Below are 26,418 nucleotides of genomic sequence, written 5' to 3' on the forward strand. Positions count from 1 at the left end.
GTGGTATTTTTGGGGTTATATTAGCAAAATTCAAATTTACTATTCATACAAAGGACACACTGAGCGTATGTCGAACTGGGAAGTTCCAGCTCAGCAACGAAGAAGAAACCAAGTCACGTGATAGGTGGAAGTTGCTGTAAGTGCTAGAGAGCACTGAGAGAAGTTAAATACAGCATTGTTTTTAGAGTTTTTGTGGATGGAGGGTCATATTTATTGTGTGGCAGAAGAAAGAGCACCAGTACCTGAATCTACATCATCAAAGAAAGGAAAACAAACAACGGAAGATTCCTTCAGTTTCAGAATTCAGTCAGGAGGGGTCTGGGTAAGTGTTGGACATTTGACTGTCTTTACTGTAGCACATCAACAAAAATCAAAAAACTGAGCTGATTCAAATATGTGACATCACTGTCTTCAACAGGACCTGACTTCCAGGCTGATGCTGATGTGGACTGAAAACAGCTGGAGTTCATCACACCATGAATCATGTGCCTCTCAGACAGTTTTTTTTCTGTTACAGCAGTGGTTCCCAAACTTTTCACAGTCCTGTACCCCTTCAGACATTTGACCTCCAACCATGTAACCCCTATTTATGCACACTTGTGTCTCTCTGTTTGGGACATCGCTCAGTAATTTAAATTTCATCTGAAGTAGAGGGACTGCAAATAACACATTGGTGTTATTTGCCCCTCACTGGTTTCACCTGTGTTCCCCTACCTCATATATAAATAGTCCTTGTCTCCCTTGTCTTGTGTCAGTTCGTTTTTGTGTCTCTTGATTCACAGTCCTGTCGTCCAAGAACCACATCACTGAGTAAAAGTTGTTTTTGAGTATTGATTTTCATCCTCCTGGTGAGCGTTTTTTGTTTGTGGAATAAATTCCTTTTTTATACTACTTTGGAGTTGAGCATTTGAGCCCTCCTTGTTGTGTTTAAAGCCCTAACACTATAATAACAATACAAACATGTCTTTACACGAGAACCTCATCTGTTGATATGGTCACAGATGACGAGGACAACATTTGATCAGTGGAGGCTACCGAAGCGAGGGGGTGAGCAAAGGAGAATGTCTTTGTTGCAAATTTCAGCCTCTCCTCTAGATGTCACTAGAAACTACAAACTTCTATTTACAAACAAAATGACAAAATGTGTGTCTTTGTCCAAATATTTATGTAACTTACTGTATAAAGATACTTAGTTATGATATTTATGAGACTTTCCCGATCACTAGTGCAAATCACAATTAACCTCTTTTTGGTAAAAATAACAAAACGTTTGATGTAATGAGTGGGCAGCTGTATGATCTTAAACTAGACTTGAAGGTAGAGCTGTAGGTAGAGAAAGTTTTAGAAGTTGTATATATCACAGTATGAATCAATTTGTGAATCATTTGTGTAAGGCTGTGTGATATGGTTTATAAATAATATCTATATATCTTTAGGCTATATCCCCATATACATTTGTGGCCAAAAGTTTTGAGAATGACACAAATTTAAATTTTCACAAAGTCTGCTGCTTCAGTTTTTATAATGGCAATTTGCATATACTCCAGAATGTTATGAGGAGTGATCAGCTCAACTGCAATTTATTGCAAAGTCCCTCTTTGCCTTGAAAATGAACTTTATCCCCAAAAAACCATTTCCACTGCATTGTTGCCAAACAGGCTCCAGGACGCACAAGAAAGTCCAGCAAGCGCCAGGACTGTCTCCTAAAGTTGTTTCAGCTGCGGGATCGGGCCACCACCACTGCAGAGCTTGCTCAGGAATGGCAGCAGGCAGGTGTGAGTGCATCTGCACGCACAGTGAGGCAAAGACTTTTGCAGGAAGGCCTGGTGTCAAGAAGGCCAGCAAAGAAGCCACTTCTCTCCAGAAGAAAAATCAGGGACAGACTGATATTCTGCAAAAGGTACAGGGATTGGATTGCTGAAGACTGGGGTAAAGTCATTTTCTCTGATGATTCCCCTTTCTGATTGTTTGGGGCATCTGGAAAAAAGCTTGTTCGGAGAAGACGAGGTGAGTGCTACCATCAGTCCTGTCTCATGCCAACAGTAAAGCATCCTGAGACCATTCATGTGTGGGGTTGCTTCTCAGTCAAGGGAGTGGGCTCTCTCACAATCTTGCCTAAAAACACAGCCATGAATAAAGAATTGTACCAGAACGTCCTCCGAGAGCAACTTCTCCCAACCATCCAAGAGCAGTTTGGTGATAACCAATGCCTTTTCCAGCATGATGGAGCACCTTGCCATAAAGCAAAAGAAATAACTAAATGGCTCGGGGAACAAAACATAAACATTTTGGCCAGGAAACCCCCCAGATCTTAATCCCATTGACAATTTGTGGTCAATCCTCAAGAGGCGGGTGGACAAACAAAAACCCACAAATTCTGACAAACTCCAAGCATTGATTATGCAAGAATGGACTGCCATCAGTCAGGATTTGGTCCAGAAGTTGATTGACAGCATGCCAGGGAGAATTGCAGAGGTCTTGAAAAAGAAGGGTCAACACTGACTTGTTGCATGAACTCAGTGTAATTGTCAATAAAAGCTTTTAATACTTATAATTATATTTCAGTATACCATAGAAACATCTGACAAGAACACCTAAAAACCCTGAAGCAGCAGACCCTGTGAAAATGTAATATTTGTGTCATTCTCAAAACTTTTGGCCACAAATGTACAAGCTATATGGGGATATAAAGCTACACTCTAAATACACTCTAAATATCTATTGTTTATCATCTATATTACATGCCGAAAATACCTTTATTAACTTTAATTTCAGAAAATACCTGGTTTATTTCTTTGGCTTTTTAATATTAATCATGAAAGATATTGAAATTGCAGATAAATATGGTTTAATTCTGCCATACCACAAATAATTGGGCTTAAATATGTTAGAAATATGTTATTAAGTGGCTTTTTCAAACCTAATTTGTCTATGTATTTTTAATCAATATACAATATTATATGATATTTAGTGTATTTCACAAATGTATTCAATAAAATAAATTTTCAATGCAACAGCCTTTAAAACCGGGAAAAGTCATCACAGATACCGTTTCACGATATGACAATATCCAAAATCTAAGATGATATCATGTCACGATATAGGTAAAATATCGATATATTAATGTAAAGAGTGGGCTTGGGCTGCAAAAATTCAGTAATCAGTAATACAGGTAATTATGTAAGTGACTGTGAAATAATCAAATTCTCATTAGATATTAAATAAATGCAGATAAATATTACAATTAATATTAAGTCCCCAAAATTGCAATTGATTTATTAATATAGTGATATTGTGTTCATTAATGTGTCAAACCAGGTAAATGAATCCTAACTGCAAACAATAGCAAGTTCTGAATGCGTCTACTCTGCCGGAGTTTATGTCCCATGGTTTACAAGTGCAACCTTTCATTTTTAACAAGTTGTTTCTGTACCAATGCCATCAACATATTGCTTTATATGCATTTTGAGGATCACAGAGGAAGAAAGTAATTACACAATGGAAGGAGGGCACAACATGGTTCGTGGATAGCACAGTCAACCACAGTAAATTGCTAACCTCTTCCAGTTGTTTACTCGTCTGCTGGATCTGCTTGGTGAGAGAGGCGACTGCCCTGCGGTGTTGCTGCAGTGGGCCATAGCACTCAGAACGCTCCTCTGATGCCATCTCTGACTGCTGGAGAGAAATATATTATTCAGTACATAAAGGTTATACAATAATGTGGCATTACAAAGATGCTAAATGGTTTAATTTTTCACTTTTGCACTCGCGTGCTGGTCACAGTTTTTGCATGCGTCATCACAACATCCTGTTTCGGTTGTTTGTTTCTGTGTCTTTTGGCTGAAAACCGAAACTGCCTTTGATATGTCGATATGTTTCAGTCGCTGAATTTTTGGTGCATCTCTAGTTTTTGTTTTAGAATGATTTGAACAGAATCATAAAAAATATGGGCTGCCAGTGAAATCTGTCAGAAACTTCAATGGAGCTGACAGCCGAGTGATAAATGTAAAGCAAAAAGTGTTGTAATATTATGTATGTTTGCTGAGTAATAGTAATTTAACTACTTCTTTAAAGTCTAATGATTATTTGATAAGAGTAACTTGCCAACACAGCTGTGTCTTTTAATAAGACACTGATTCTTCTTTTAGTAACACAGCTCTTTCTGAATAAGTGACAGAATAAGTGACATTCATAGTCTGTTGCTCACCTTCTCAGCGTACTCAGAAGCAATCTGTTTAATCTCCTCAGACTGTAGTCCCACTATCTGGCCCACTGCACTCACTGTGAGCTTCCCCTGCAAAAAGACAGGGCAACAGATATACATAGAATGTAAAATATTTTTCACTTCCTTTTTAACTTTGAAAAATTGACCAGGAGATAGTACTCACTCAGAAATGTTGCTTTTAGGAATTCTCATTAAGCTTAAAAATCTTTGACAAAAAAACAATATCCTTGGAGACTATTGTTGCTACAGAAACTGATGTTCTCTAAACCTTTTACTTTTTGCGAGCAGATCATTATATCAAAAGCAGCAGCTATTGATATCATAAACTGTCAAAATCACAATTAATATCATTTCTTATACCAGGCAAATTATTTTTTCTTTTAAACATTAACATGTGGCAGCAAAGGTGATGAAGGAAGTTATCTGTAAATATGGGGATTTATTTCTAAATATTCCAAAAACAAGTTTTCCTATACCTCTTCCTTTGCCATAGAAGCCATGCTGGTCATCAGAGTTTTGATTCGCATCTAAGAAAAATAAGAAAGAAGCAAGATTAGATTTTAATAAAATTCTGTGTTGATTATACTACAGTAAAAGTGGACACAAGGGGAGAAAAAAGTTAAAACATACATTTCCTAACATTTTACCTTAATCATCACAACTGAAAGTCTAACCCTGTTTAACACCCAACATCTTAAGACCTCCAGTTTTTTTGTATATTATACTGTATATTCAGTTCTTACTAGGAGTAGTATATGCATATTTTAATGCATTTATATTACATGCACAGTGCATAGACCAGAGTGCTCACCTCCTCTGCTGCTTGCAGGTCTTCTTCCTCTGACACTTCTGACATCCCAGGAGGCACCAACTGAGAGTCATTGGCCAGCAAAGCCTTCCCCTCATCCACCTAGAGGAGAGAAGTGAGAATATGATGTGATCTTTCGAGAATAAAGTCGTAATATTATGAGAATAAAGTCATAATAATTATTCAAGCAAAATCTCAGAGGATCAACTGCAACCTGCAAGATGAGAAACACGGAGCATTTCATGAAGTTACATTTTAATTGGGGCTTCAAAAATAAAGAAATACTTAATATTTTTGGCACCGCATCACCGCATTATCACACAGACTTCAAAAAAAATCATCTCTTTTGTGGAGTGGAGGAGGAAATGGCTGGTAGTGGTGGACTGCGACTTTATTCTCATAATATGACTTTTTTAATATTACAACATTATTCTCATAAAATTATGACTTTATTCTCGAAAGATTAATTTTCTTTTCTCTTTTCAGTTTGGCCGTAATACTTTGTCATAAAGAACCAATAAGTCAATAAAAAAATTTTCAATCCAAAAGTTATTTTTTATTTTTTGATTACCCTTGTTAATATATTCAAAATGTAGATTGGAAAGATGGACAGTGTTGTTCAATTCAACTGGTTACTGGAGTTAAGAATTTTTTATCATTTAACATTATATTATATCAAATAAAAGAGAGAAAGAAAATCGGTTAAATACATGGGCCAAAATAATACACATCAATTATTGATTGGTCTGATTTCTCAAAATCCACATCTGCCATAGAAAAACCCATATCACTCAATCTCTACAACCAAGTGTCTTTGCAAACTTTAGACATACAGGGTTGTCATTTTGGTATGGCTGTGGGTCAGTGGTAGAGCAGTGGGTCATCTTCCAATCGCAAGAGTGGGGGTTCAGTGTCGAGTTCCCGGTCTATAAGCCATCAGCCCCTTTGTCAGACATCTAACCCCAAATTGCTTTTATAATTAAGTAAATAATTGACTACATGCTCATCCTTCTAATTTTCAGATTTTTTTGTTAGCTTTTGTGAGACAATTTTCTCCACATTTATTACTTTAATCTTTAGTGTTTTTAGATTTCACATTGGACTTGGAGTGGTTTAAAGTCCAATAAAACAGACCAAGAAAGGAATCTGTGCTCTCTGTGTTTAAGACCATTAGATAATGGCTAAAATAGAGCCCTAAACTTCTATTCTGGGATCTAATGTTGAGGAGAGTGTTAGTCTGGTAGGGGAGGAGAAAACAGCAGTGTATATTACTGTATGTCATGTAATAAAAACATTTCTTCAGAGAAAGTGTGACTTTGTAAAAACCTACCTTGCCCTCTTTTGAGTGCTTGCTGAAGCCATATCGTCTGGAGAAAAGCAAAAACATATAAAACACTTTTGTGACATCAATAGGCGACAATAAAGAATGCATTTCTGTGGCCTTTGAAAATAAACACTTTACCATGCCACATTTCAACATCATCCAGAATGAAGGTAAACAGCGCCCAACTGTCTGATTAAATAAATAAATGCCAAGAAATGTGCATCAAAACAGCACCACAGTGTGCATCCATCATGCCAATAATATGTCAGCACTATGAGCATTCTCTGAACAACATTTTCTACCACAAAACAAAGCACTATCAGAAGAATCTTACAGACAAAAGCTTCACACGTCCACACAGTACTTACAGAAGGAAATCTGACATTCTAGTACAGAGACAGAGGTGAAAAGATGAATGAAAAAACAACATGTCAGACATAAATATGAGATGTGTGGAATATTAACAAGGAGACAGCAAATGACAGAATACTAGACAAAAAGCAGGAATATAGAACGTATTCCTGGTAAAAAACATAATATTAAAAAAATAAACCTCAAACATAATACAGTTTAAGACTGTAAGAATGTTTTTTAATGTATTCAGATTTAGCCTAGACACTAAAACTACAGTGAGAGATGTCATTATGCTGGTAGAGTGGTATCATTTTTAACAGATCTTCACGCTGTCTATTTTGATGGGAAATGCGCTCGACATGTGTGAAAAACTGGCAAGATGCCGAAACATTGAGCGGATGCAGATATAACCTATGACTATTCATTATTAAATATTATGCAAACAAAATACCACATGGTGACAAATGCACATCTGAAATGTTTTCCCCTAAAGCAATAGTCCAAAATCAAAAAATAACCCAATGGTCTTCACCTTAGACAAAACTGCATCAAGAGTGGCCATAGTCTAACAAAACAAGTGAACAGCTAGCCTGGCTAATGCCAGGCTGCTTATTCGAGACTAAGCATGGGTCTGGAAAGGGTGTAGTCACCTCTCACTTTCAAGAAGCGTGACCAACGGACATACAGTGCTCTCCAAAAGTAGTGGAAAAATTCCTTTATTTTAGCTGTAGACAAAATTTGGGTTTGACATCAAAAGATGAATATGAGACAAGCGATCAACATTTCAGCTTTTATTTCCAGGTATTTACATCTGGATCTGATACATAATTTAAAAGATAGCATTATTTGAAAAAGAAAACAACATTTTTAGGTGAGCAAAAGTATTGGAACAGATAGATTTAAAAATGATTAAAGTATATAAGACTTAATATTTATTTGCAAATACTTTGCTTTCAATAACTGCATCAAGCATGTGACCCACTGACATCACCAAACCTTTGCATTCTTCTGCTGTGATGCTCTTCCAGGCTTTCACCGCAGCCTCTTTCAGTTGTTGCTTTTTTTGGGGGTTTACTCCCTTCAGTCTCCTCTTTAGCAGGTCAAATGCAGCTCTATAGGGTTTAAATGTGGAGGTTGACATGGACAGTCTAAAACCTTCCACTTCTTGCCCCTGATGAACTCCTTTGTGTGTTTGGGGTCTTTATCTTGCTGCAGTCAGTAGAGGTCTTCTGCGAACAGAAGTTTGTGAGACCTTTACTCCTGCCCTCTGGAGGTCGTTGCTGATGTCACTAACAGTTGTTTTAGGGTCTTTCGTTACAGCTCTCACAATGTTTCTGTCATCAACTGCTGATGTTTTCCTTGGTCTACCTGTTTGACATCTGTTGCTTAGTACACCAGTGGTTTCTTTCTTCTTTACGACATCCCAAAAGGTTGTACTGGCTATGGCCAACGTTTGTGCAATGGCTCTGATTGATTTCCCATCTTTTCTCAATTTCACAATTGCTTGTTTTTCACCCATAGACAGCTCTCTGGTTTTCATGCTGGTTCCACTTCTAACTTTTGCTCATCTAAAAATGTTGTTCCGTTAACAAATAATGACATCTTTTAATTGTTTATCAGATCCAGATGTAAATACCTGGAAATAAAAGCTGAAATTTTCATCTCTTGTCTCATATCTTGTGAACTTTTGGACGGCACTGTAGATCAAAACCAATCAGAACAATGACCTGGATGAGGTTTGTAGAGTGACAGACAACAACAACAAATATCAACAAACATGCTTGTAGTTTTCTAGGAGCTATGGCTAACTATTAATGGCTAACACATTTCGTCATAATATTTATAGTCTGCCATAAAGTTGCATTTATATTTTTGGTCAGTGTAGTTTTAAAGGAAGCCTCTGTTGTTTGAGGGTTTTCCACAGCACAGTGGGTATGCTGAGCCTGTAGAACAGGGGTAGTCAATTATGATTTAAGGAGGTCCGGATAGACAAAAATTCCTCATGTATGGGTCTGCAGCATCATCATGTTTAAGATGCATTATAATTTAGTTACACATTACAATTAATTTACGCCTATTAGTGAACTATGCTGTAGAAACAAAGTATATATTTATCAACATTTTATTATTATAAATTAACTATTTTAAATTAACCACAAAGTATGACCTCTTGATAAATTAAAAATAAACTAAAATAAACTAAAATAAAAATGTTTTGACAGTGTTCTAAAGCCACATAGCCATGGGTTACAGAGCACATACACACTGATGTGGAATGTTACCTGCCGTATTCCAGCAGTGTAGAATGAACCCTGGATTCTTCGTCCAGCAGATGTCCCAAATCCTTCTGCCTCCTGTACTTTCTCTGTGGTTTGTACACTTCCTGGAAAAAAAACACCAGTGTTCGTTCAACTTTTGATTTATATTCAGTACCAAAAAACATACAACTGTCAGAAAATGGTTACTGTAGTTGAATATTAAAAGGTAATCCTAATATTTTACACAACTGATAATTCTATGTGATTTAACCCTTAATGATTGAGTAGGTGTGGCTTCAGAAATGATTCACTCCACTTCATGTTTAAAACAAATCAATAAAAAAGGGAGATGTAACTTTCATTGGATAAAACTGACATTTTTCTGCAACAAACAATTTACTCTCTCATTAAATGAAAAACTTAAAAATTAACTGTAATTTACAAAACATCCTGACTCTTATCTTATTCTTCCTGGTACTCTCAAGCTCAATCAGATAGGATGAGAAGTACCTCAGGTGTAAGCGTCTAGTCTTGCCACAGATGATCTGTGGGGTTTAACTCTGCTTTTTTTGGCTGAATCAATAAAAGATAGTCAGAGACTGAAGCTCTTCCAGAATTGTCTCAGCTGGCTGTTTATGGTGAAAGCTAAGTCAGTTTGGAGCAGGTTTACTTTTTTTCCTTTGTCTGAAAAAACAAAAACAAAAAAAACAAAAAAAAAACATGTCCTGTTCAGTATCATAGGAATGCAGTGTGGTTGACTGCATGCCTTGTGGTGTTGTACAGATTTGCTATGAACAGGTGTGTGTTATACTCATTTAATAGTTGTGCTGATGAAGGGCAGGGATTTGGATTGCTCGCATTGCAGCTACAAGTGGTTCAATAAATATGGCGGAGTGGACAACTTTGTCAAGGGTCGTTCTGGAGGGTTTAGAAAAGTTTGATCATTCGTCCTGACAGTGGCACTGGGTGAACTGTATACAATTTTGATCCAGGAAATTAATGTTTTCCCTGAATCTGAATTCATGCATTGTAGCAAAAAGAAATTTCCAGTATACTCTATCAAATTCTTTTTCTGCCTCTCGTGAACAATTTGCTGCTTTAAGTTTATTGATTGTGCAGTAGTCTATTATATTAACTAGTCTGTGTGTACAATTCGTTTCGAGTGTCTGCCCTTGTGTGACTGGGTGAATTATGAGGGGGGGTCATTTATTCCAATCTTTTCGCTAGGGCTTTGCAGATGATTTTGAAATCTGTATTTATGAGTAAGATTGGACGATAACTGGATGGAAGTATTTTATGCATTTATGTTTGGGGGAAGAATGTCCATTTTCCAATTTCAATTACCATTTTATAGGATATTGGTGCCAGTATAGAGCCAAATCTTTTGTAGAATTCCACTGGAATCCATCTGGTCCCAGGGCTTTCCTGCTTAGAATGCCATGTAGGCTTCATGGAGTTCAGCCATTGAGATAGGGGACTCCTTTGTTTTACTTTGAGGACCTCTCAGAATTTGGATGCATTCATCATTCTTTGCTCCTCTACAACAGTAAATTAAATATTATTGGTTTGTGGACAAAGGAAAACATTTGAAGAGAAAAAAAATGTGTCAATTTAATTAACCCTTTTCTTGGTATGGTCAACTGAGTGGAAAATCCCCACTGCAGGTGCTCAGTGAGGGTAACAAAAGAATGTGTGAAGTAAGAGTGGGCTAAGAAAACCAATAGCAACATTTGAATGCAGTAGCTGGTATCTGACCGGCAAGGCACTAGATATACCAATTTTAGACACGTACATGTATAATTTCAATACTTGAAACTAAATTGTGAAGATCTGTACCTAGATTAACAAATTAGTAGTTACCCATATCTAGCAGTTTTCATAGTGAACTTTTCTTTTCTCAAATCACGTCATATAAATAATATTTTGTATTTATTATTTGTCTGCATCTCTGCGACCTCTAGGATGTGAAAATGCATTTTGCTGCATATAATGAGATAATAGCAGCCACAGTGAACAGGTGCTGATTATACCATATGGTCTCATGCCGGTTGAGTGTGTACTAGTTTGTTGTAGAAACTCACCAGTACATTCAGAAATGCCTTCACAGCCTTGTCTTTCCTCTGTAGAAATGTTTCATCCTAGAAAACAAGGGTTTCACGTGAACATGAATGCTTGGGATACTTTAGTTACACTTACATGATTCATATGTAAAACAAAGGTGAAAGATTATGACCACATACCTGTAAAATACTGCCACATCAATGTCTACCAAGGGTCACATGAGAAACATAATATATTGTTGAGAGCCGGACCAATTGGCTGAATTAATTCTGCTCAATATTATAGAGGCCATAGCCAGGAAGTGCCAATTAACGCTGCGTTTGGGTGTGTATCTGTGTCATTACCTCGTCTATGAAGCCAAGGATCAAATGCGTAAGGGATTATTGTGAGGGGTCGTGACGGCGGCATGTTTTGATAATTGCTAGCAGTGCATCTGCCTTTCCAGAGGGGGAGCTGCGGGTCTGAAAGCTGATGTGCCAATTACGCCACTTCCTTTTAACTGGCCAATCACGAGACAGTCCGTGTTCTGCGGGTATGGTTTTGGTCTGAAACAGCGCGGCTGACGAGAGCATCAGTGATGAGACATTTACATTGGCTCGTTTGCAGCGACTAGGAGGTATTTGACCATAAAAATGACTTCATGTTTGTAAGTACACCTCCATATCTCACATAAATAGGTGAGATAGGACCATGCTATGGCCTCTTTAACTATAAAAAAGCAGTAAATTGTATTGTTTTGGTGTAAATTTGGCAGCATACAAACACACAGTAAACAAAATTAAGGATTTATTCAATTATAACTAACTAACTCTATTGAAAATATCAAATTGCTACACAATATAATGAATACTATTATACTACACTACTGTGGTGGTGAATATATTGTCTGACACAACAGCGATATTTAGCGGTCCATGTCTTGTTGAAAACGTGGCATTCGGAATCAACTTTTCTTTTTTTAACGTGAGCCGACATTTTTAGGGGGCCAAGGGTAACTGGCTAGCATCACCTGTCGCTGTGCAGACAGACGCAGATACGTGCGTCCATACGTAAATAACAAAAACACTAGACTTTTCAAAATAAAAGCAACCCAGTTGTATTGCATGCACACACAGCATAAATACTTGTTAATTTGTGTTCATGACTGACATACCATGGGCCAGACAGGGATGCCCAGGTATGGTCTAGATACTGTATAATTGTCATCATTTTGTAGTTTTTGTTAAAATAAATGTATGTTTTATTAATTTGGCAGCAAGACTTATTTTCCTTAAATTTGGAGTGTTATACTATCCTATTAGTTTGAATCAAAATCTATATTAGGGCTACAACTAACTAAATGAATCATAATCGATTTATCTGTTGATTATTTTCTCCAGCAATCAATTAGCTTGTTCCATAAAATGTTAGAAAATGTTGAAAAAGGTTGATCTGTGTTTCTCGAATGTAAAAAAAAAAAAAAAATTAGGGATACACCTAAATGAAAATTGTTGAGCGAAACCAAAATACAGAAAGAAATTATTATGCCAATTCTGTACCATTTTTTTTTTTTTTTTTAAATCAAATTTTGTTGCTATGGCTGGGACTGTGTGTACTTACCTCACTAAAGTCAAGGCATTGCAATTGTATAGATTAATATTCATGCTTCAAAGAATAAATCAATTAAGAAACTATGAAAATATTTAGGAGGATCTCATCAACATATCAGACAACAAGGGTGCATGCCCCTCATCTGCTGCACAAAGACATACAGCGCTGTGCACTTCTCCGTCTCTAAGTGGGCTCTCCATATCGAATGCAGCCTGGATCATTTCTCACGCGCTGCTGATCTTTATGACGAGGTTTGAGTGCAGTCCCGATGAAGTGCAGGGGATCCGAGTGAACGTCGCGGGGAGTTCATAATCTGCGCTGCATTTAGCCAAGTTTCACTTTTCAGCATTTAACAGGTGCTGTTCCACCGTGTACTCACATCTTGTTGGAACCGTTTTATTGGTGTTCCAAACTGATCTTGGACAGACTCTAAACGGGAATAGACAGCCGCCTGCTGACTTTCAACAGCCTCCGTTTGTTAATTATACCCCAAAAACCAGGCATGCCAAGAGCTTTCTGTGTTTTAAATGTGTCCTGAAGCTCCAGGATTTACCTGCGGGACGACTCACCCTGTGAGTTGGGTGGGTTGGGCTAATCCAAAATAGTGAAAACAAGGGGGCTGTGAAGACACGCTGTTACCTGTGAAACACAGGTGCTCTGAAAACACCCCCATAAGCACTTGGTACTTTTCCATGAAATTAACCATAGACGAAATTAACATGGCAAAAAATCGAATACTCTTATGTTAAAGGTTAAAATTTATGTAACCCATTGGTTAATAATAAATGGGTTCGTTTTTCTCATACCTACTGTTAATGACTATTGTTCTCTGTTTAAGTAATATAACTTGATCAAGCCTATTCTAACATTCCACACTAAAAAATAAGTAATTAAAGTATGTATGTTTTGTGCTGATATCGTATCGGATCCTCCTGGTCTAAAGGCCTCTTTCTTTTTGTTGAGGAGAGTCTTCAGATCCCTGGTAATCCAAGGGATTTGTTTGAAAGCAATGGACAGTCTGGGCAGGGAGAACCGTGTGTTCACAGAACCTGATGTCATGGAGTTGATATCCTCCCCATGTGGCAATCAGTAGAGTCAAAGCAATCCTGCAGAGCCATGTCAGCCTCCTATGTACTCCTTCCCACTGAGCGGGTGACAACAGGAAGCCTCTTCACTACAGGGACATACCTGGGAGTCAGCTAGACCAGGTTGTGATCAGACAAGCCAAGGGGAGAAGGGCAGTGGCTGTGTATGCATCCCTAGCATTTGCATACAAAAGATCAATTGTTTTATTGTCTCTGGTGGGGCAGTCGACATATTGGTGGAAGGTTGGTAAAACAGAGTCCAGGTTGGTGTGGTTAAAATCCCCAGTGATGGTGATAAACGCAGTGGGATGCTGTGTCTGTAATCTGGACACAGCAGTGTGGGGCCGTGTTGTGATCAGGAGTGCAGGCTCCCTCAGCGCGATTAGCTGGCCGCGTGTGTGAACAATGCCTCTGCCGCGCTGTGCGTCCGTCTCGCCACCAAAAAGTAAAAATAAGTAACAGAAGAGCCACAAAAACTGCACAAAAGTAGCGGAGTACATGGCGCAACTGTTTCCGGAAAGTGTCATTCCTGATGCGAAAATAATAAGTTAGGAAAAGGTGCTTAAATTAAAAGAAAACACTAATACACACAGGGAGCTGCTGTGTCAAGCTGCTGCTAGCACGGCGCCAATTGCCAAGGCGTGTGGCAATTAAAAAAAAAACACACATTACAGCAGCAGCTTGAATTGTTGATACAAGGCAGGATTTTGTTGTCACATTTTGGTAAGCCAGTGCAAACTTATTTGTAGGCTTCACTACATGTATGGCTCTGTGGTCTACTTGTTTTCTTACCTCTGGGAGCCTGTGCGTCTTCTGGAACTGAGATATGGAGTACATTCTCACATAGTCACCCATCTCTTCCCTCGTTTCTATGGCACGTTTCACCAGCCACTTGCAGGAGACACGGCACACAGCTGATCAGTTACAAGCTAGCTAAAACATTAGACTCTTGGTATTTTGGCAGACAGACTGTGATATACCCTCATCTTATTCTTGACAAAAAATCATGATTCCTTTGATGCTGAATAAGAAAGTGATATTTCAGGGTTTTTTTAAGTTTTTCAGTTTTTTAAGGTACTGACACATAGTCAGTAGCGCCTGAGCTGTGCACTTTGCTGGCTCCTCAGTTAAATGTTGAGATTTTAGACATTTCCTTGCTAAATGTTGGAGATTAATGCATGTCAGGATTTTTAAATCTTTATAACTGATCTACAGTTCAGCATTGCTCAGTTTGATTTCTGTGTTGGATGCCGCGCTCATGATTCTTCCTGTGAAGACACTCACTAAAAAATCACTGATTGTAAAGCGCCATTATACAGCCACACTTCAAAAAAATCCCTTGTCCCTTTTAAATACAAAGTGTGTGATATATTGTCTTACTTGTATCACTGGAAAAATGTGGATAAAATCCAGTCCTTGGATTTGATGGGGTTCCAGGCGATGAGGACACTTCATCTTGGGAAGCACAGAAACGATTTTCTCCGTCAGGGCTCTGCAACAAGACAGGACACACTGAACATTACAAACTTGGCAGCAAATGTGATCTGATGTTGAACCAATACTGTCAAAGAATGTGGTTAACTTAACTAATTTTATCATGTTGGTGTGGTGTCAGTGACTTCAAGTGGGATGCAATTACAGTTAAGGCTAACTAATGGATGGTGTAATCTGTAATTTGTTATTGCATGAAACTGCCTTGAAAGTGCCATGGGACTGAAAAATAATGGAAAGGTTAGTAATCTTTTTTTGTTATCATCTTTCACAAAAAAAGATTTTCAAGCAGAGTTGAGGCTGCTCTTGCTCTTGGGGTCGACAAAGTGGCTCACCTGCTTTTTCAGTGATCTGCATATTTAGACTTAGACTTCCTTTTATTGTCATTGCACAGAAAACACAGCAGTGAAACTGGCAACGAAATTTCGTTGCTTGGCAACCGGATAAAACAACAACACAGCATTGAAATTTGACGTAGTTATTGTAAACTATGACTCAAGAAAAAAGTGTATATGTATACAAATATATATATAAAAGTAGTGCAAATATACAAAATTTAGAATTTAGAATTTAAAAAAAAAAAAGACAAGAAAGAAAACTGTAAGCAAACAATATGAAAAAATATTGCACAGATAGTGTCGGGGGGGGTTGTTATTTGGAATTTAGCAGTCTGATGGTCAGCGGAAAGTAACTGTTCCTGAGTCTGTTTGTTCTGCAGCAGATGCTGCGGAACCTCCTGCCAGATGCCAGCAGGGAGAACAGTCCATGGTGGGGGTGGGGGTGGTCAGTGAGGATCTGGTGAGCTCTGGTTAGGCAGTGCCTGTGTGCAATGTCCTGGATGGGTGGGAGTGGAGTCCCAATGATCTTCTTCGCTGTCCTCACCAGACTCTGCAGAGACTTCCAGTCGGAGGCCTTGCAGCTCCCAGACCAGACGGAGATGCCACTATTCAGCAGGCTCTCGATGGTCCCTCTGTAGAAGGTGGAGAGGATGGGAGGGGGGAGAGACACCCTTCTCATCCGTCGCAGGAAGTGCAGGCGCTGCTGGGCTTTCTTCACCAGGGAGGTGGTGTGAAGTGTCCAGCTGAGGTTGTCTGTGTGTCTGTATGTGCAACCCCAGGAACTTGGTACTGCTGACGACCTCCACTGTTGTACCATTGATGAGGAGTGGTGTGTGGCTGGGTCGGGATCTTCTGAAGTCGACGATGATCTCTTTTGTCTTGTCAACATTCAGGAAAAGGTTCACCCTACACCATTCCACCAGATGTCGCACCTCCTCTCTGTAGGCCAGTTCGCTGTTGTCCTGAATGAGGCCCACAACTGTTGTGTTGTCCACATATTTCAGGATGTGGTTGGTGTTGTACCTAGGACGACAGTCTTGGGTCATCAGGTTGAACAGCAGGGGGCTCAGGACGCAGCCCTGTGGGGAACCGGGGCTCAGGGAGATGACACTTGAGGTATTGTTACCCACACGGACAGACTGGGTTCTGTCGGTGAGGAAGTCCAGCAGCCAGTTGCGCAGGGGGGTGTTGAGGCCCAGGGTGCCCAATTTGTGTACCAGATCCTGGGGGATGATCATGTTGAATGCTGAGCTGAAGTCCAGAAACAGCATCTGCACGTGGGTGTTCTTGTCCTCCAGGTGCTCCAGGCTCAGGTGGAGAGAGGTGGATATTTGATTTGGCAGAGAACAGTTGCCCTTTTTTCATGTCGATCACAAGACGGTGACGAGATGAACATGGAACTCTGATGACTAAAACATGATGAGACGTGTGTGACTACATATGTCCGCGGCCCTGGGAAGTGGCGAGGTCCGAGCAAGGAGTTCGCCGTAAACCACCGCTTAACTAATGCTTGATAGTGTGTACTTATTATAAAGTTCTCATGAAAAATTACACCATACCTAACTCAACAGGCTACCCAGCTCCGAGTACAGGCTCTGGTCATCTCCCGCCTTGACTACTGCAATGCCACCTCGGCACTCTCACCCTCCATCAGTCTGTTCCTATTGAGTGGAGTTTTTTCCAAGACTTCTTCTATGTAGCTTATTCCTCTCCTGTAAGTGGCCTTGGAAAAAAGCATGTGGTAAATGCTTAATTGTAAATGTAATGTATTTATTTATTAGGTGGTGCTTTTGTTAATTTTTTCCTGGTGACCCCACCGAGTCATGTTTTCCATGACATTACAGCAGGTCTCCTGCAATCAGCACAATCAGCTAAATGTAAAACACTGAATCATTGGTTGAACAGGGCTCCAATGGACATCTCAAAGTCTTGAAATGATGACTGAACACCAACAGGACAATTCAACTAACACACAGCATAATTGAGCCTTATCAAACAGCCTGTCAGCAAACATCCACTTACATTTTCTGGCCAATGGTTGCGTTTTCTTGGAAAAGAAGATCCACATCAATGTCAAAGTTGCATGTGGTAATGCACCAGGTCATACCCCCAACCACCTGAGTGTGGAAGAGGAGATAAAGTGAATGAGGGTGGAGGCTCATGGTGGTGATAAAAAGTATTACAGAACACAATATCAAATAACAATATTTGATATATAATACATTTAATACAATATCAAATATCATTATTAGATTTTTAGATGGCCAATTTATAGTGTCAACTGTTTGGGATATCATATTTGACAGATTTTATTTTATTTTTCAACCAATATAGGTTTTTCTATGGCTAATGCCAAATTTTTGAAATCAGGGCAGCAATGGCTGACAATAGATGTGTTTTATCCAATTTTCTTATATATACATATGTGTGTGTATATATATATATATATATATATATATATATATATATATATATATACATATATACATGTGTGTGTATATATATATATAGATAGATAGATATATATATACACACATATGTATGTATATACATATATAATACATGAAACAGATTAATCAATTAGTATTTTGGTTAATGATTTCTTCATTAAATTGAGCAAGGAAACCAGGAAATATTGACATTCTAAAAAGCTGAAAAATGTGAAAAATAGTTTTTATCATTAAAAAAACCATTGATTAATCAATTTGCTGTTGCTGCCCTACTTAGCAACATTTATCAAGTTTCAGAGAGAATTTATTAATTTTTAATAAATTTGGCTTATTATTGGTAACTACGTCAACTATCTCTCTGTTGCATGGAGTCACTTAGTGCTAATTCCAGTCTCTTTCCAAACTTGGAGAGATGTAAGAAGTGTTAAGTACTGATAAAAACTAAAAGCATTTTAAGTTTTGTGGTGGAGTTTGTAAAATTCAAACCTTTTACTGTAAATGCACATCAGTTACAAATATTGGTTATCGGCCTCTTTTACTAGTCTAAAAATCTATATCAGTTGACCCCTAACTGTGACTGTCATTGTCATACAACTATGACCTTCACGAAATGAATGAGGGACTTTGTACCTTATCAAAAGGTGAGAGTCCTTTGATTCTGGCTCTGAAGTAACCAGCTGCCAGCAGGAGCTCTAGGATCTCTGCCAACTTGATGCTCTGCTCTTCATCTTCTCTGGTTTCCACCTAAAACCCAGACAATCATTATCATCATCAGCAATGTCAACATCATCATCGAAAACTGCTTCCGAGCTTTTGACCAAACTTCACAGAGATATAGCGAAATTTTGATTATGCCTGTTTCTTGGTGCCAACGTCTACAGGTAGGGATGCACCGATCCGCGGACGATCTATTCAGTCTAATTATATGCTGTGCACTGTGAGTGACGTTGCACGCAAGCAACATGCCTTGCAGAATATTTGTCCGAGACGGCTCTACCTGAACTGCATGGTAAAGTACAATCACATATTAGAGAAGATAAAAGATGTCAAAGCTCTGAGTTTCACTACATATATCTGGAGCTCTGACGTTTCCCCCATGTCACTTTTAAGTTAAACAGCACACTGGCTGGATAAGAGTTATGTGCCACACAGTGCAATGTTGATCGCAACAAACTTCCGTGGGTCACACACCAGTGATGTGATTGCAGCTACCCTAACGGAAATGTTTGACAAGTGGCAAATTCCTTTGAGCAAAATCCATGTGATTTTGAGGGACAACGCCAGCAACATGTGAAAGGCGATGGAGAACATGAGAGTGCGTAGCCTAGGCTGCGTTGCACATACAATGCATCTCGTTGTGAATGAGGGACTTCTATCTAGAAGCTATTGGTTTATTCAGATGCTTTTTAGAATAGAATAGAATATATACTTTATTAATCCCCTTAGGGAAATTATTTCTCTGCATTTGACCCATCCTAGAATTAGTAGCAGTGGGCTGCCACACTGAGTAGCGCCCGGGGAGCAATGGGGGTTGGGTACCTTGCTCAGGGGTACCCCAGCCTTTTAGTTGCCTTTCTGTACTAAACTAAACCATTAACAAAGAACTGACTGTATATTTTGAATCAAGCTTGTGAAGCTACTACTTATTTAAGATTGCTGTACTGGTGCACATTTATTAAATAAATAAGTAATTCAGTACATTTCTATCTGTTTATGTTTTTAAAAAACAGGAAAGAAATGTTTAAGTCAAGTCTGATGTTGCCGTGCACAAAAGAACAATCCCAGTCTTTTCCACACAATGAGACATTCCGTTTGTTACCAAAATTCCGCGCTGTTTTACTGTATCGGTTCGGCTGATTCTAAACCTCCGATACCGATATTGGTATCGGAGGTGAAAAAAGCGGATCGTGCATCTCTATCTTCAGGTGCAGGACTTAAGCTGGTAATGGATTACTATTTTTTAAATTGTTGAGTTGAAAGTCATCAGTGTCAGTGTGACGCAATAGTATGAAACTGCACACCCGCAGAATTAGGCCCCTTCATTTTTCACAACTGCGCCACTTAGTGACTGGGCAGTGTGTTACGGTTAGGCCTAGGGGAAAACCTGATCGCAACAAGAATAAGGAGACTCTTCCCAGCACCCAAATTAATTAAATTAGTTATAATTAAACACAGATCCAGGCCTGCATATCCTACTGAATAAAAAAGGTTGATGCACATAACCTTTGCCTTGTTGGAATACACCTCCTCACATTGTATTACCCAGATGATAAAACCCAGATTTCAATAATGGTCACACATTTGCAAATTAAAGGTGACATTGAATGCTCGTACCGCACATATATGTTAGTTATGGAGGCCTACTTACATATATATTAACTTGTTTTCATGGTCAAAAAACCCCTAGTCGCTGCAAACGAACCGATCGAATATCTCCTCACTGACGCTCTCGTCAGCCGCGCTGTTTCAGACCAAAATCACACACATTGGCCAGCCAACGAGAGCTTTCCCATCACATGTTGTTTGCGCTCCCTGACTTGATGTTTGCGCTCCCTGAAGTGTTCTTTGCGCCGTGGATTTTTGTTTGGGGACGGGCCTTAGGAAGCTGTCTGCTGATTTGTCAAAATTTGGCTCGTCTGAGCTTTGGCGATGTGGAGGGAGGCAAAAAATACGTAATTCTTGCCTGCTCGGACTTAAAAAGTGGTGACCTCTGTGGGTGTTTTATCGTCGAACCTGTTTGTCTATTTTTCTAGGACTTTTTTGTTTTTTTCCTAACAAAGTTGAGTGACTTTATCGAACGTTTTTTCTATTGAAATCGCGGTACATATAGTTATCGTGCCACACTGATAGGAGGCAGTGCTGAGCCTGTACTGTAGGCCCATAGGCACAAGGGGTACAGGTGTACCAAGGGGTACCAGTCAAAAGTTTGGACACGCCTTCTCATTTAATGGTTTTCTTTATTTTCATGACTATTTACGTTGTAGATTCTCACTGAAGGCATCTAAACTATGAATGGCCACGTATGGAATTAGGTAGTAAACAAAAGTGTGAAATAACTCAAAACATGTTTTATATTTTAGATCCCTCAAAGCAGAGCTGCATAAATTCAGCGGAATTCAGGGGAGTGGAGAGGAAGTAGGAAAATAAAGCAACCGATTTACTTTTCAGAATAAAATATCCCGTAATGACACCACACGACGCTTGACTTTACCACATCACAGAAAGAATCCTTGCGAGCTCAGCGTGCTCCTGTTTATTCGCTCGGTAGAAATACTGCTCTGTTTGTTGTGTTCGCATTTAGTTTTTTACATGTTCATTTATCAACACTCTGTAGGTGGCGGTAATGAGGCTTAAGCACTTGGTGCCACCGCCATTCAAACAGTAGAACAAGAAAGCTGCCGTTCCAATCTCAACGATCGTACTTGTGTAACTACCGTAACTGGCGAGTATTTACTCCCGTCGTACTTCCCAATACTTGGGTTTTGAGAAACGGACCGAGTTCTCCCTTGGTTCGCGTTGCTCAGCAGGCACTCTAATTAAGCTAGCTGTTCACTTTCAACAGTTGAATGATGAGTTTCAGGAGCGCTAACCCCTGCAGTAGCTTTCCACTGCTAGCTTAACAAACCAGCGCCATATTATTCGCATTATGAAAAGTTCTTGTTTACCTGAATAAGGTTGCCTTCTTGGTCGTACTGGGCGCCTATTTTCGATCCAGTTCTCACTCTGTGGAAGACAGACGTCGCTGTCGCCATGTTGAACTGAACTGTTGTGGATGACAGATGAAGTGGTCACATGACCGCAACATATGATCCGTGACGTGTGCACATGTGACGTAGAAACGTCACATACTTACTGGTACAGAAATTGAACGCATTGTGGCAAAATTGTATTTCTCCTGTTTGTGCTCTTTGTTTGTTCACTTATGCAGTATGACTCTTTGATCACTGTAACCTTTTTTGCAATAAAGATGTTTTTTTAAAAAATTTTTTTTAACGCATTGTTTTATTTATTTATTTTTGTTGTTATCAGACAAAAGCGCCACCTAATAAATTGCATCAACCTATGTGTAAAACATCACATTTCAAAAATCAGGTTGTGCTCTTATTTTTTTCACTCACACTTTTTTAATTTACGGGCTGCTCATTTTACATGATTGTTGGTGATGAAGAATAGATAAGAGGTTGTTCATATCATGTTATATAATATAAATGAGATAATATATATATATATATATACAGTATATATATTTTAAAGTACTTAATATTGCTTGTGCATGAAGTACAGGAAGTTCTAAGACCAATAAAATGGAACTGCAGTGTTACAGCAGCCAAAATCACAACAAGGGGGAAATAGAAGAAAAATAAAAAATAAGGTAAGGAATATGAGTATTAAAAAATGTATGCAAATAATTGTGCAAGACAGACAATATAAAAACAAGATGAAGGGCTATAGCTCCACTATATACAGTATATAGCTACAATACATTTTACTCACAATAGGGTAGAGGTGGAGGAGGTGGAGGAGAGGTGGGGGCCAAGTCTCACAGTCTAGGGCAGTACTTCTCAAATTTCACATTTGGACATGTTTAGTCTTAAACCTGAAGTGTTAGAATTGGTTAAATGGGTTCATAGAATTAGAAAAGTTGACAGACTGAATATATCTGACCCTTATAATGCTCCTGGATGCTTTTCACGAGTATGGAAACAGCTGTAACAAACATTATTCCAGACCTGCAGCTTTGGACAATGCTTACACATCACATGTGAACAAGATGAACACAATTCAATTTAGTAAGCGGATCCTGTACATGATATGATATGATATGACATTCTTAATATGACTTTAAGAAAGAAAGAAACAAACAAACAAACAAACAAACAAACAACGACCATGTTCAGGTTTCTTTTTAAATGTGGTAATGACAGGAGAGAACTTTAAGTATCAGTTTGATTCCAGTAGGTGGCAGCACTGCACCAAGTCATCACTGCCTTGAAAATACAGGCAGAAGAAGAAAGTTTTACGCCATGTCGTATAGCTAGTCGTTTACGTCAGCGGCTCGATTGACGGCACACGTGTGACCATTCCAGTGTGGAAGTTGTTATCGAGGTGGTGTTTATGATAGACATGGCGAAAGTCTCTAAGAAGAACATGAAGAAGGAAACGATTGTTAAAAAGAGCCGCGGTATGACGGAGAGCAGCGCGGCGACGGAGCCTCGTGTTGTTTACGACGATGGAGACGACGAAGAAGAGCATTTAAATGAGGAAAACCTCAGCAGTGAGGAAGAGCAGGAGGGCGAGGACGGAGCCAGCGATGAGCGCAAACGGCAGAAGCTGCTGGAGGCCATCAGCGCTCTCGGGGGTAAGAGGAAGAATAAGCTGGGGGAGAGATCTGAGGCAGCCGTGCATATGTCCGAGTTCACTGTCAACGCGGACGGAGGGGGCGACAAAGTTGACCTGTCAGACCTCATAGGGAACATAGACAAAACCCAAGCAGTTCCAAACAAGACCAAGAACCAGCTGAAGACCTTACAGCAAAATGAGAAAACCATAGAAACTCCCCTGAGCAAGCAGGAGAGTGAGAGGATCCAGAGAAATGTTGCTTTTCATAAAGTAGCCACAGAAGTCACCCAGTGGAAGGGGATAATCCAACAGAACCAGAAAGCGGAGCAACTCATATTCCCGCTCAACCAGGAGCCCTCTGGCCCCAGAGCGATGGAGACGGTGGTAACGTGCTGGAAGGCTCAAACCCCACTGGAGCAGGAAATATTTTCCCTCCTCTCTGCCAACAAGCAGCCCATCCATAACCCCATCCTGACCCCTGTTGAGGAAGCTACACTGAAGGCCATGAGCTTTGAGGAGGCCAAGGTCCGCCGTGCTGAGCTGCAGAAGGCCAGAGCACTGCAATCCTACTATGAGGCCAAGTCCCGCAGAGAGAGGAAGATCAAGAGTAAAAAGTACCACAAAGTGCTCAATAAGGCCAAGCGCAAAGACTTCCTAAAGCAGTTTGAGACGATGGTAAAGACTGACCCGGCTGCTGCCTTAGAGGAACTGAATAAGATGGAGCTGGCTCGGATGAAAGAGAGGATGTCACTGAAACACCAGAACAGTGGCAAGTGGGCCAAATCCAAGGCCATCATGGCCAAATATGATGAGGGTGCTCGCAAAGCAATGCAACAGCAGCTAGAGGTGAACAAAGACCTGACCCAGAAGCTGGTGACTTCTCTGAATAACGACCAGGAGGAAGAGGAGGAGGAAGAAGGAGGTAATCCAGAGGTGATACCTGAATTTGTCAACGATGCAGAGCAAGGTGTTGATTCTTCAAATCCCTGGATGAGAGGAAAGCTTTTTGAATCTCCCACAGAGAGAGAGGTGAGCGACACAGTGGATTTTACAGAAGAGGGGCCTGGAATCATGGTAAATACAGCTGAAGAAGAAGAAGATGACGATGAGGAGGGAACGGAGGAGGAAAGGCTGCTCAGAGAGTTTGACCACAGGAGGAGACTGCGTCAGGCAGAGGAGGCTGACATAGTAGCTGTTATAACTGTGGAGCATGAGGAGGAGAATAAAGCTGCAGGAGCCTGTGTTTCAGTCCTGGAGGAGGAGGAGGAGGAGAATAAAGCTGCAGCAGCCTGTGTTTCAGTCCTGGAGGAGGATGAGGAGGAGAATAAAGCTGCAGCAGCCTGTGTTTCAGTCCTGGAGGAGGAGGAGGAGGAGGAGGAGGAACTATCCAAGTTTAAAAGTGTTTTCCAGGGAATAGCAAACACCCATCTGGATGCTGAAGTAGAAAAGGCTGAGGAAACAGCTGACACCAACCATGTGGACACCCATCTTGAAGAAGGGCTGATGAGAATCAGAACTCTAGAGGATGTGGCGCTCCTCAGTCAGATGGAGTCAGTGGCAGATCAAACACCTGTTCAGCCTCTGACATCACCCACCACAGAAAACATGCTGTCTACAACTAAGATGGTGGGAAAAAACAGCAAAAGGAAAAGAGGGATTGAGCTGAAACAAGTTCTGACCAAAGAGTCAAAAGTCATTCAAGTGCCACTTGCTCTAACAGTGGAGGACAAGGAGGACTCGGATGAAATGCTAGATCAGAGAGGGCTCATCAAAGAGGCCTTCGCTGGTGACAATGTAATCTCTGACTTTTTAAAGGACAAGAGGAAGCAGGAAGATGTAGGCAAGCCTAAGGTGGTGGACCTGACCCTGCCGGGATGGGGAGAGTGGGGGGGTATGGGCCACAAGCCATCCCGCAACAAACGCAGGAAATTTAGGATCAGGACTGTGCCACGTCCTCCCAGGAAAGATCAGCATCTACCTAGTGTCATCATCTCAGAGAAGAGAAACAGCTCCATCAGCTTACACCAGGTGAACTCATTGCCCTCTCCCTTTGTGAACCACACACAGTTCGAGAGCACCATCCGCTCTCCCATCGGTCGCATGTGGAATACAGAGCAGACTGTCAACAAGATCACTAATCCTAAGGTGGTCACTCAGATGGGGGCCATAATAGAGCCAATGGCTAAAGAGGAGCTTATGAAGAACAAGAAGCAAGTGTCCACTGGGAACAGCAGTGGTGTGGAACCAATAAAAACAAAACCAATGAAACACACTAAAAAGAAATGACAAGTATTTCTGTGTTATATTATGAGGGCATGTATGTGATGATAATCAGAATATTTTTGCAGCTAAAATGATTTTCACAAATTCTGTAACTCTTTTGATCTGGAGCTGTAAATCTGTGAAATGGTAAACTCAAGCCTTTATTTGTTCACCTTGTAATTTAGTGTCTTATACAGAAGTGTATTGTTACCACATCAGCTAAATAAAAACAGATCACAATCACATTATAACGTGACAGGGTTATTGTTAAAACAATATATGTTTCATGTTGTAACATGTTCTTACACCAAACCTGTGTTATAATAACAATATACATAATTTGTTCCAATAAACTTTCACATTATAAAAAATGTTTTTTTAGTGTGGCAGCAATGCACAATCTGTAGTCTTACACTGTGAGATGCACTAATTTATTTCTGTAGTCCACAGTACGCACACCACATTTATACCCTGTTATCTCATAGCTTTAAAAATGGTTGAGTGCAACTCCCATGATTGGTTAGTAACTAATTCTTCTCACTATTTGTAAACTGCAAAGGTCACATCTTAACAGCTCTTTGTTTGATAACTATTAGTCAAATAAAAAACAATTCTTAAATTCAATTTAGAAATGTGTTAATACGTTGTAGATTTGTTCAGTGTGCAGGATTTAGGGGGATCTTGATTAAATTACCTGAAAATTGTGAACAGTTGTATTTCTCTTCTCTCCTCTGTCCTTTGTCTTTTATTCTAGCAGTGTACAGTTGGCTGTAACTTGCAACATCAGTCCTAGATGCACCAAGTCCTGTACACTGGTCCTTAAATGTTTTGA

At 39.7% G+C, this 26,418-nt stretch overlaps 2 protein-coding genes across 6 annotated transcripts in view; one reads left to right on the forward strand and one right to left on the reverse strand.

The window, feature by feature from the left end:
* ccdc93 (coiled-coil domain containing 93) overlaps window positions 1–21,786 on the reverse strand; it is a 37,873-nt gene extending 16,087 nt beyond the window's left edge. Inside the window, exons 1-13 of one of the 5 annotated variants that reach the window (XM_058620113.1) lie at window positions 21,650–21,786; window positions 18,615–18,728; window positions 17,557–17,651; window positions 15,086–15,197; window positions 14,498–14,596; window positions 11,051–11,107; window positions 8,994–9,094; window positions 6,726–6,743; window positions 6,364–6,400; window positions 5,037–5,135; window positions 4,702–4,752; window positions 4,208–4,294; window positions 3,559–3,672 (exon numbers count right to left, since the gene is read on the reverse strand). In XM_058620113.1, coding sequence (XP_058476096.1) covers window positions 3,559–3,672; window positions 4,208–4,294; window positions 4,702–4,752; window positions 5,037–5,135; window positions 6,364–6,400; window positions 6,726–6,743; window positions 8,994–9,094; window positions 11,051–11,107; window positions 14,498–14,596; window positions 15,086–15,197; window positions 17,557–17,651; window positions 18,615–18,728; window positions 21,650–21,736 — 1,071 coding nt within the window. In that variant the 5' untranslated portion in view covers window positions 21,737–21,786. Of the gene's footprint in view, window positions 1–3,558; window positions 3,676–4,207; window positions 4,295–4,701; window positions 4,753–5,036; window positions 5,136–6,363; window positions 6,401–6,725; window positions 6,744–8,993; window positions 9,095–11,050; window positions 11,108–14,497; window positions 14,597–15,085; window positions 15,198–17,093; window positions 17,212–17,556; window positions 17,652–18,614; window positions 18,729–21,649 lie in introns of those variants that run through there. The other 4 variants (XM_058620111.1, XM_058620117.1, XM_058620114.1 and 1 more) reach the window with 4 other exon arrangements.
* A 1,241-nt stretch (window positions 21,787–23,027) lies between these two features.
* si:dkey-251i10.3 (uncharacterized protein LOC553498 homolog) lies at window positions 23,028–26,210 on the forward strand. Its single transcript, XM_058623172.1, has one exon. It carries the CDS (start codon window positions 23,100–23,102, stop codon window positions 25,608–25,610), a length of 2,511 nt encoding a protein of 836 aa, XP_058479155.1. The 5' UTR covers window positions 23,028–23,099; the 3' UTR covers window positions 25,611–26,210.
* Window positions 26,211–26,418: the final 208 nt, after the last annotated feature.

This window comes from Solea solea, chromosome 2 (genome assembly GCF_958295425.1).
Source record: "Solea solea chromosome 2, fSolSol10.1, whole genome shotgun sequence".
NCBI lineage: Eukaryota > Metazoa > Chordata > Actinopteri > Pleuronectiformes > Soleidae > Solea > Solea solea.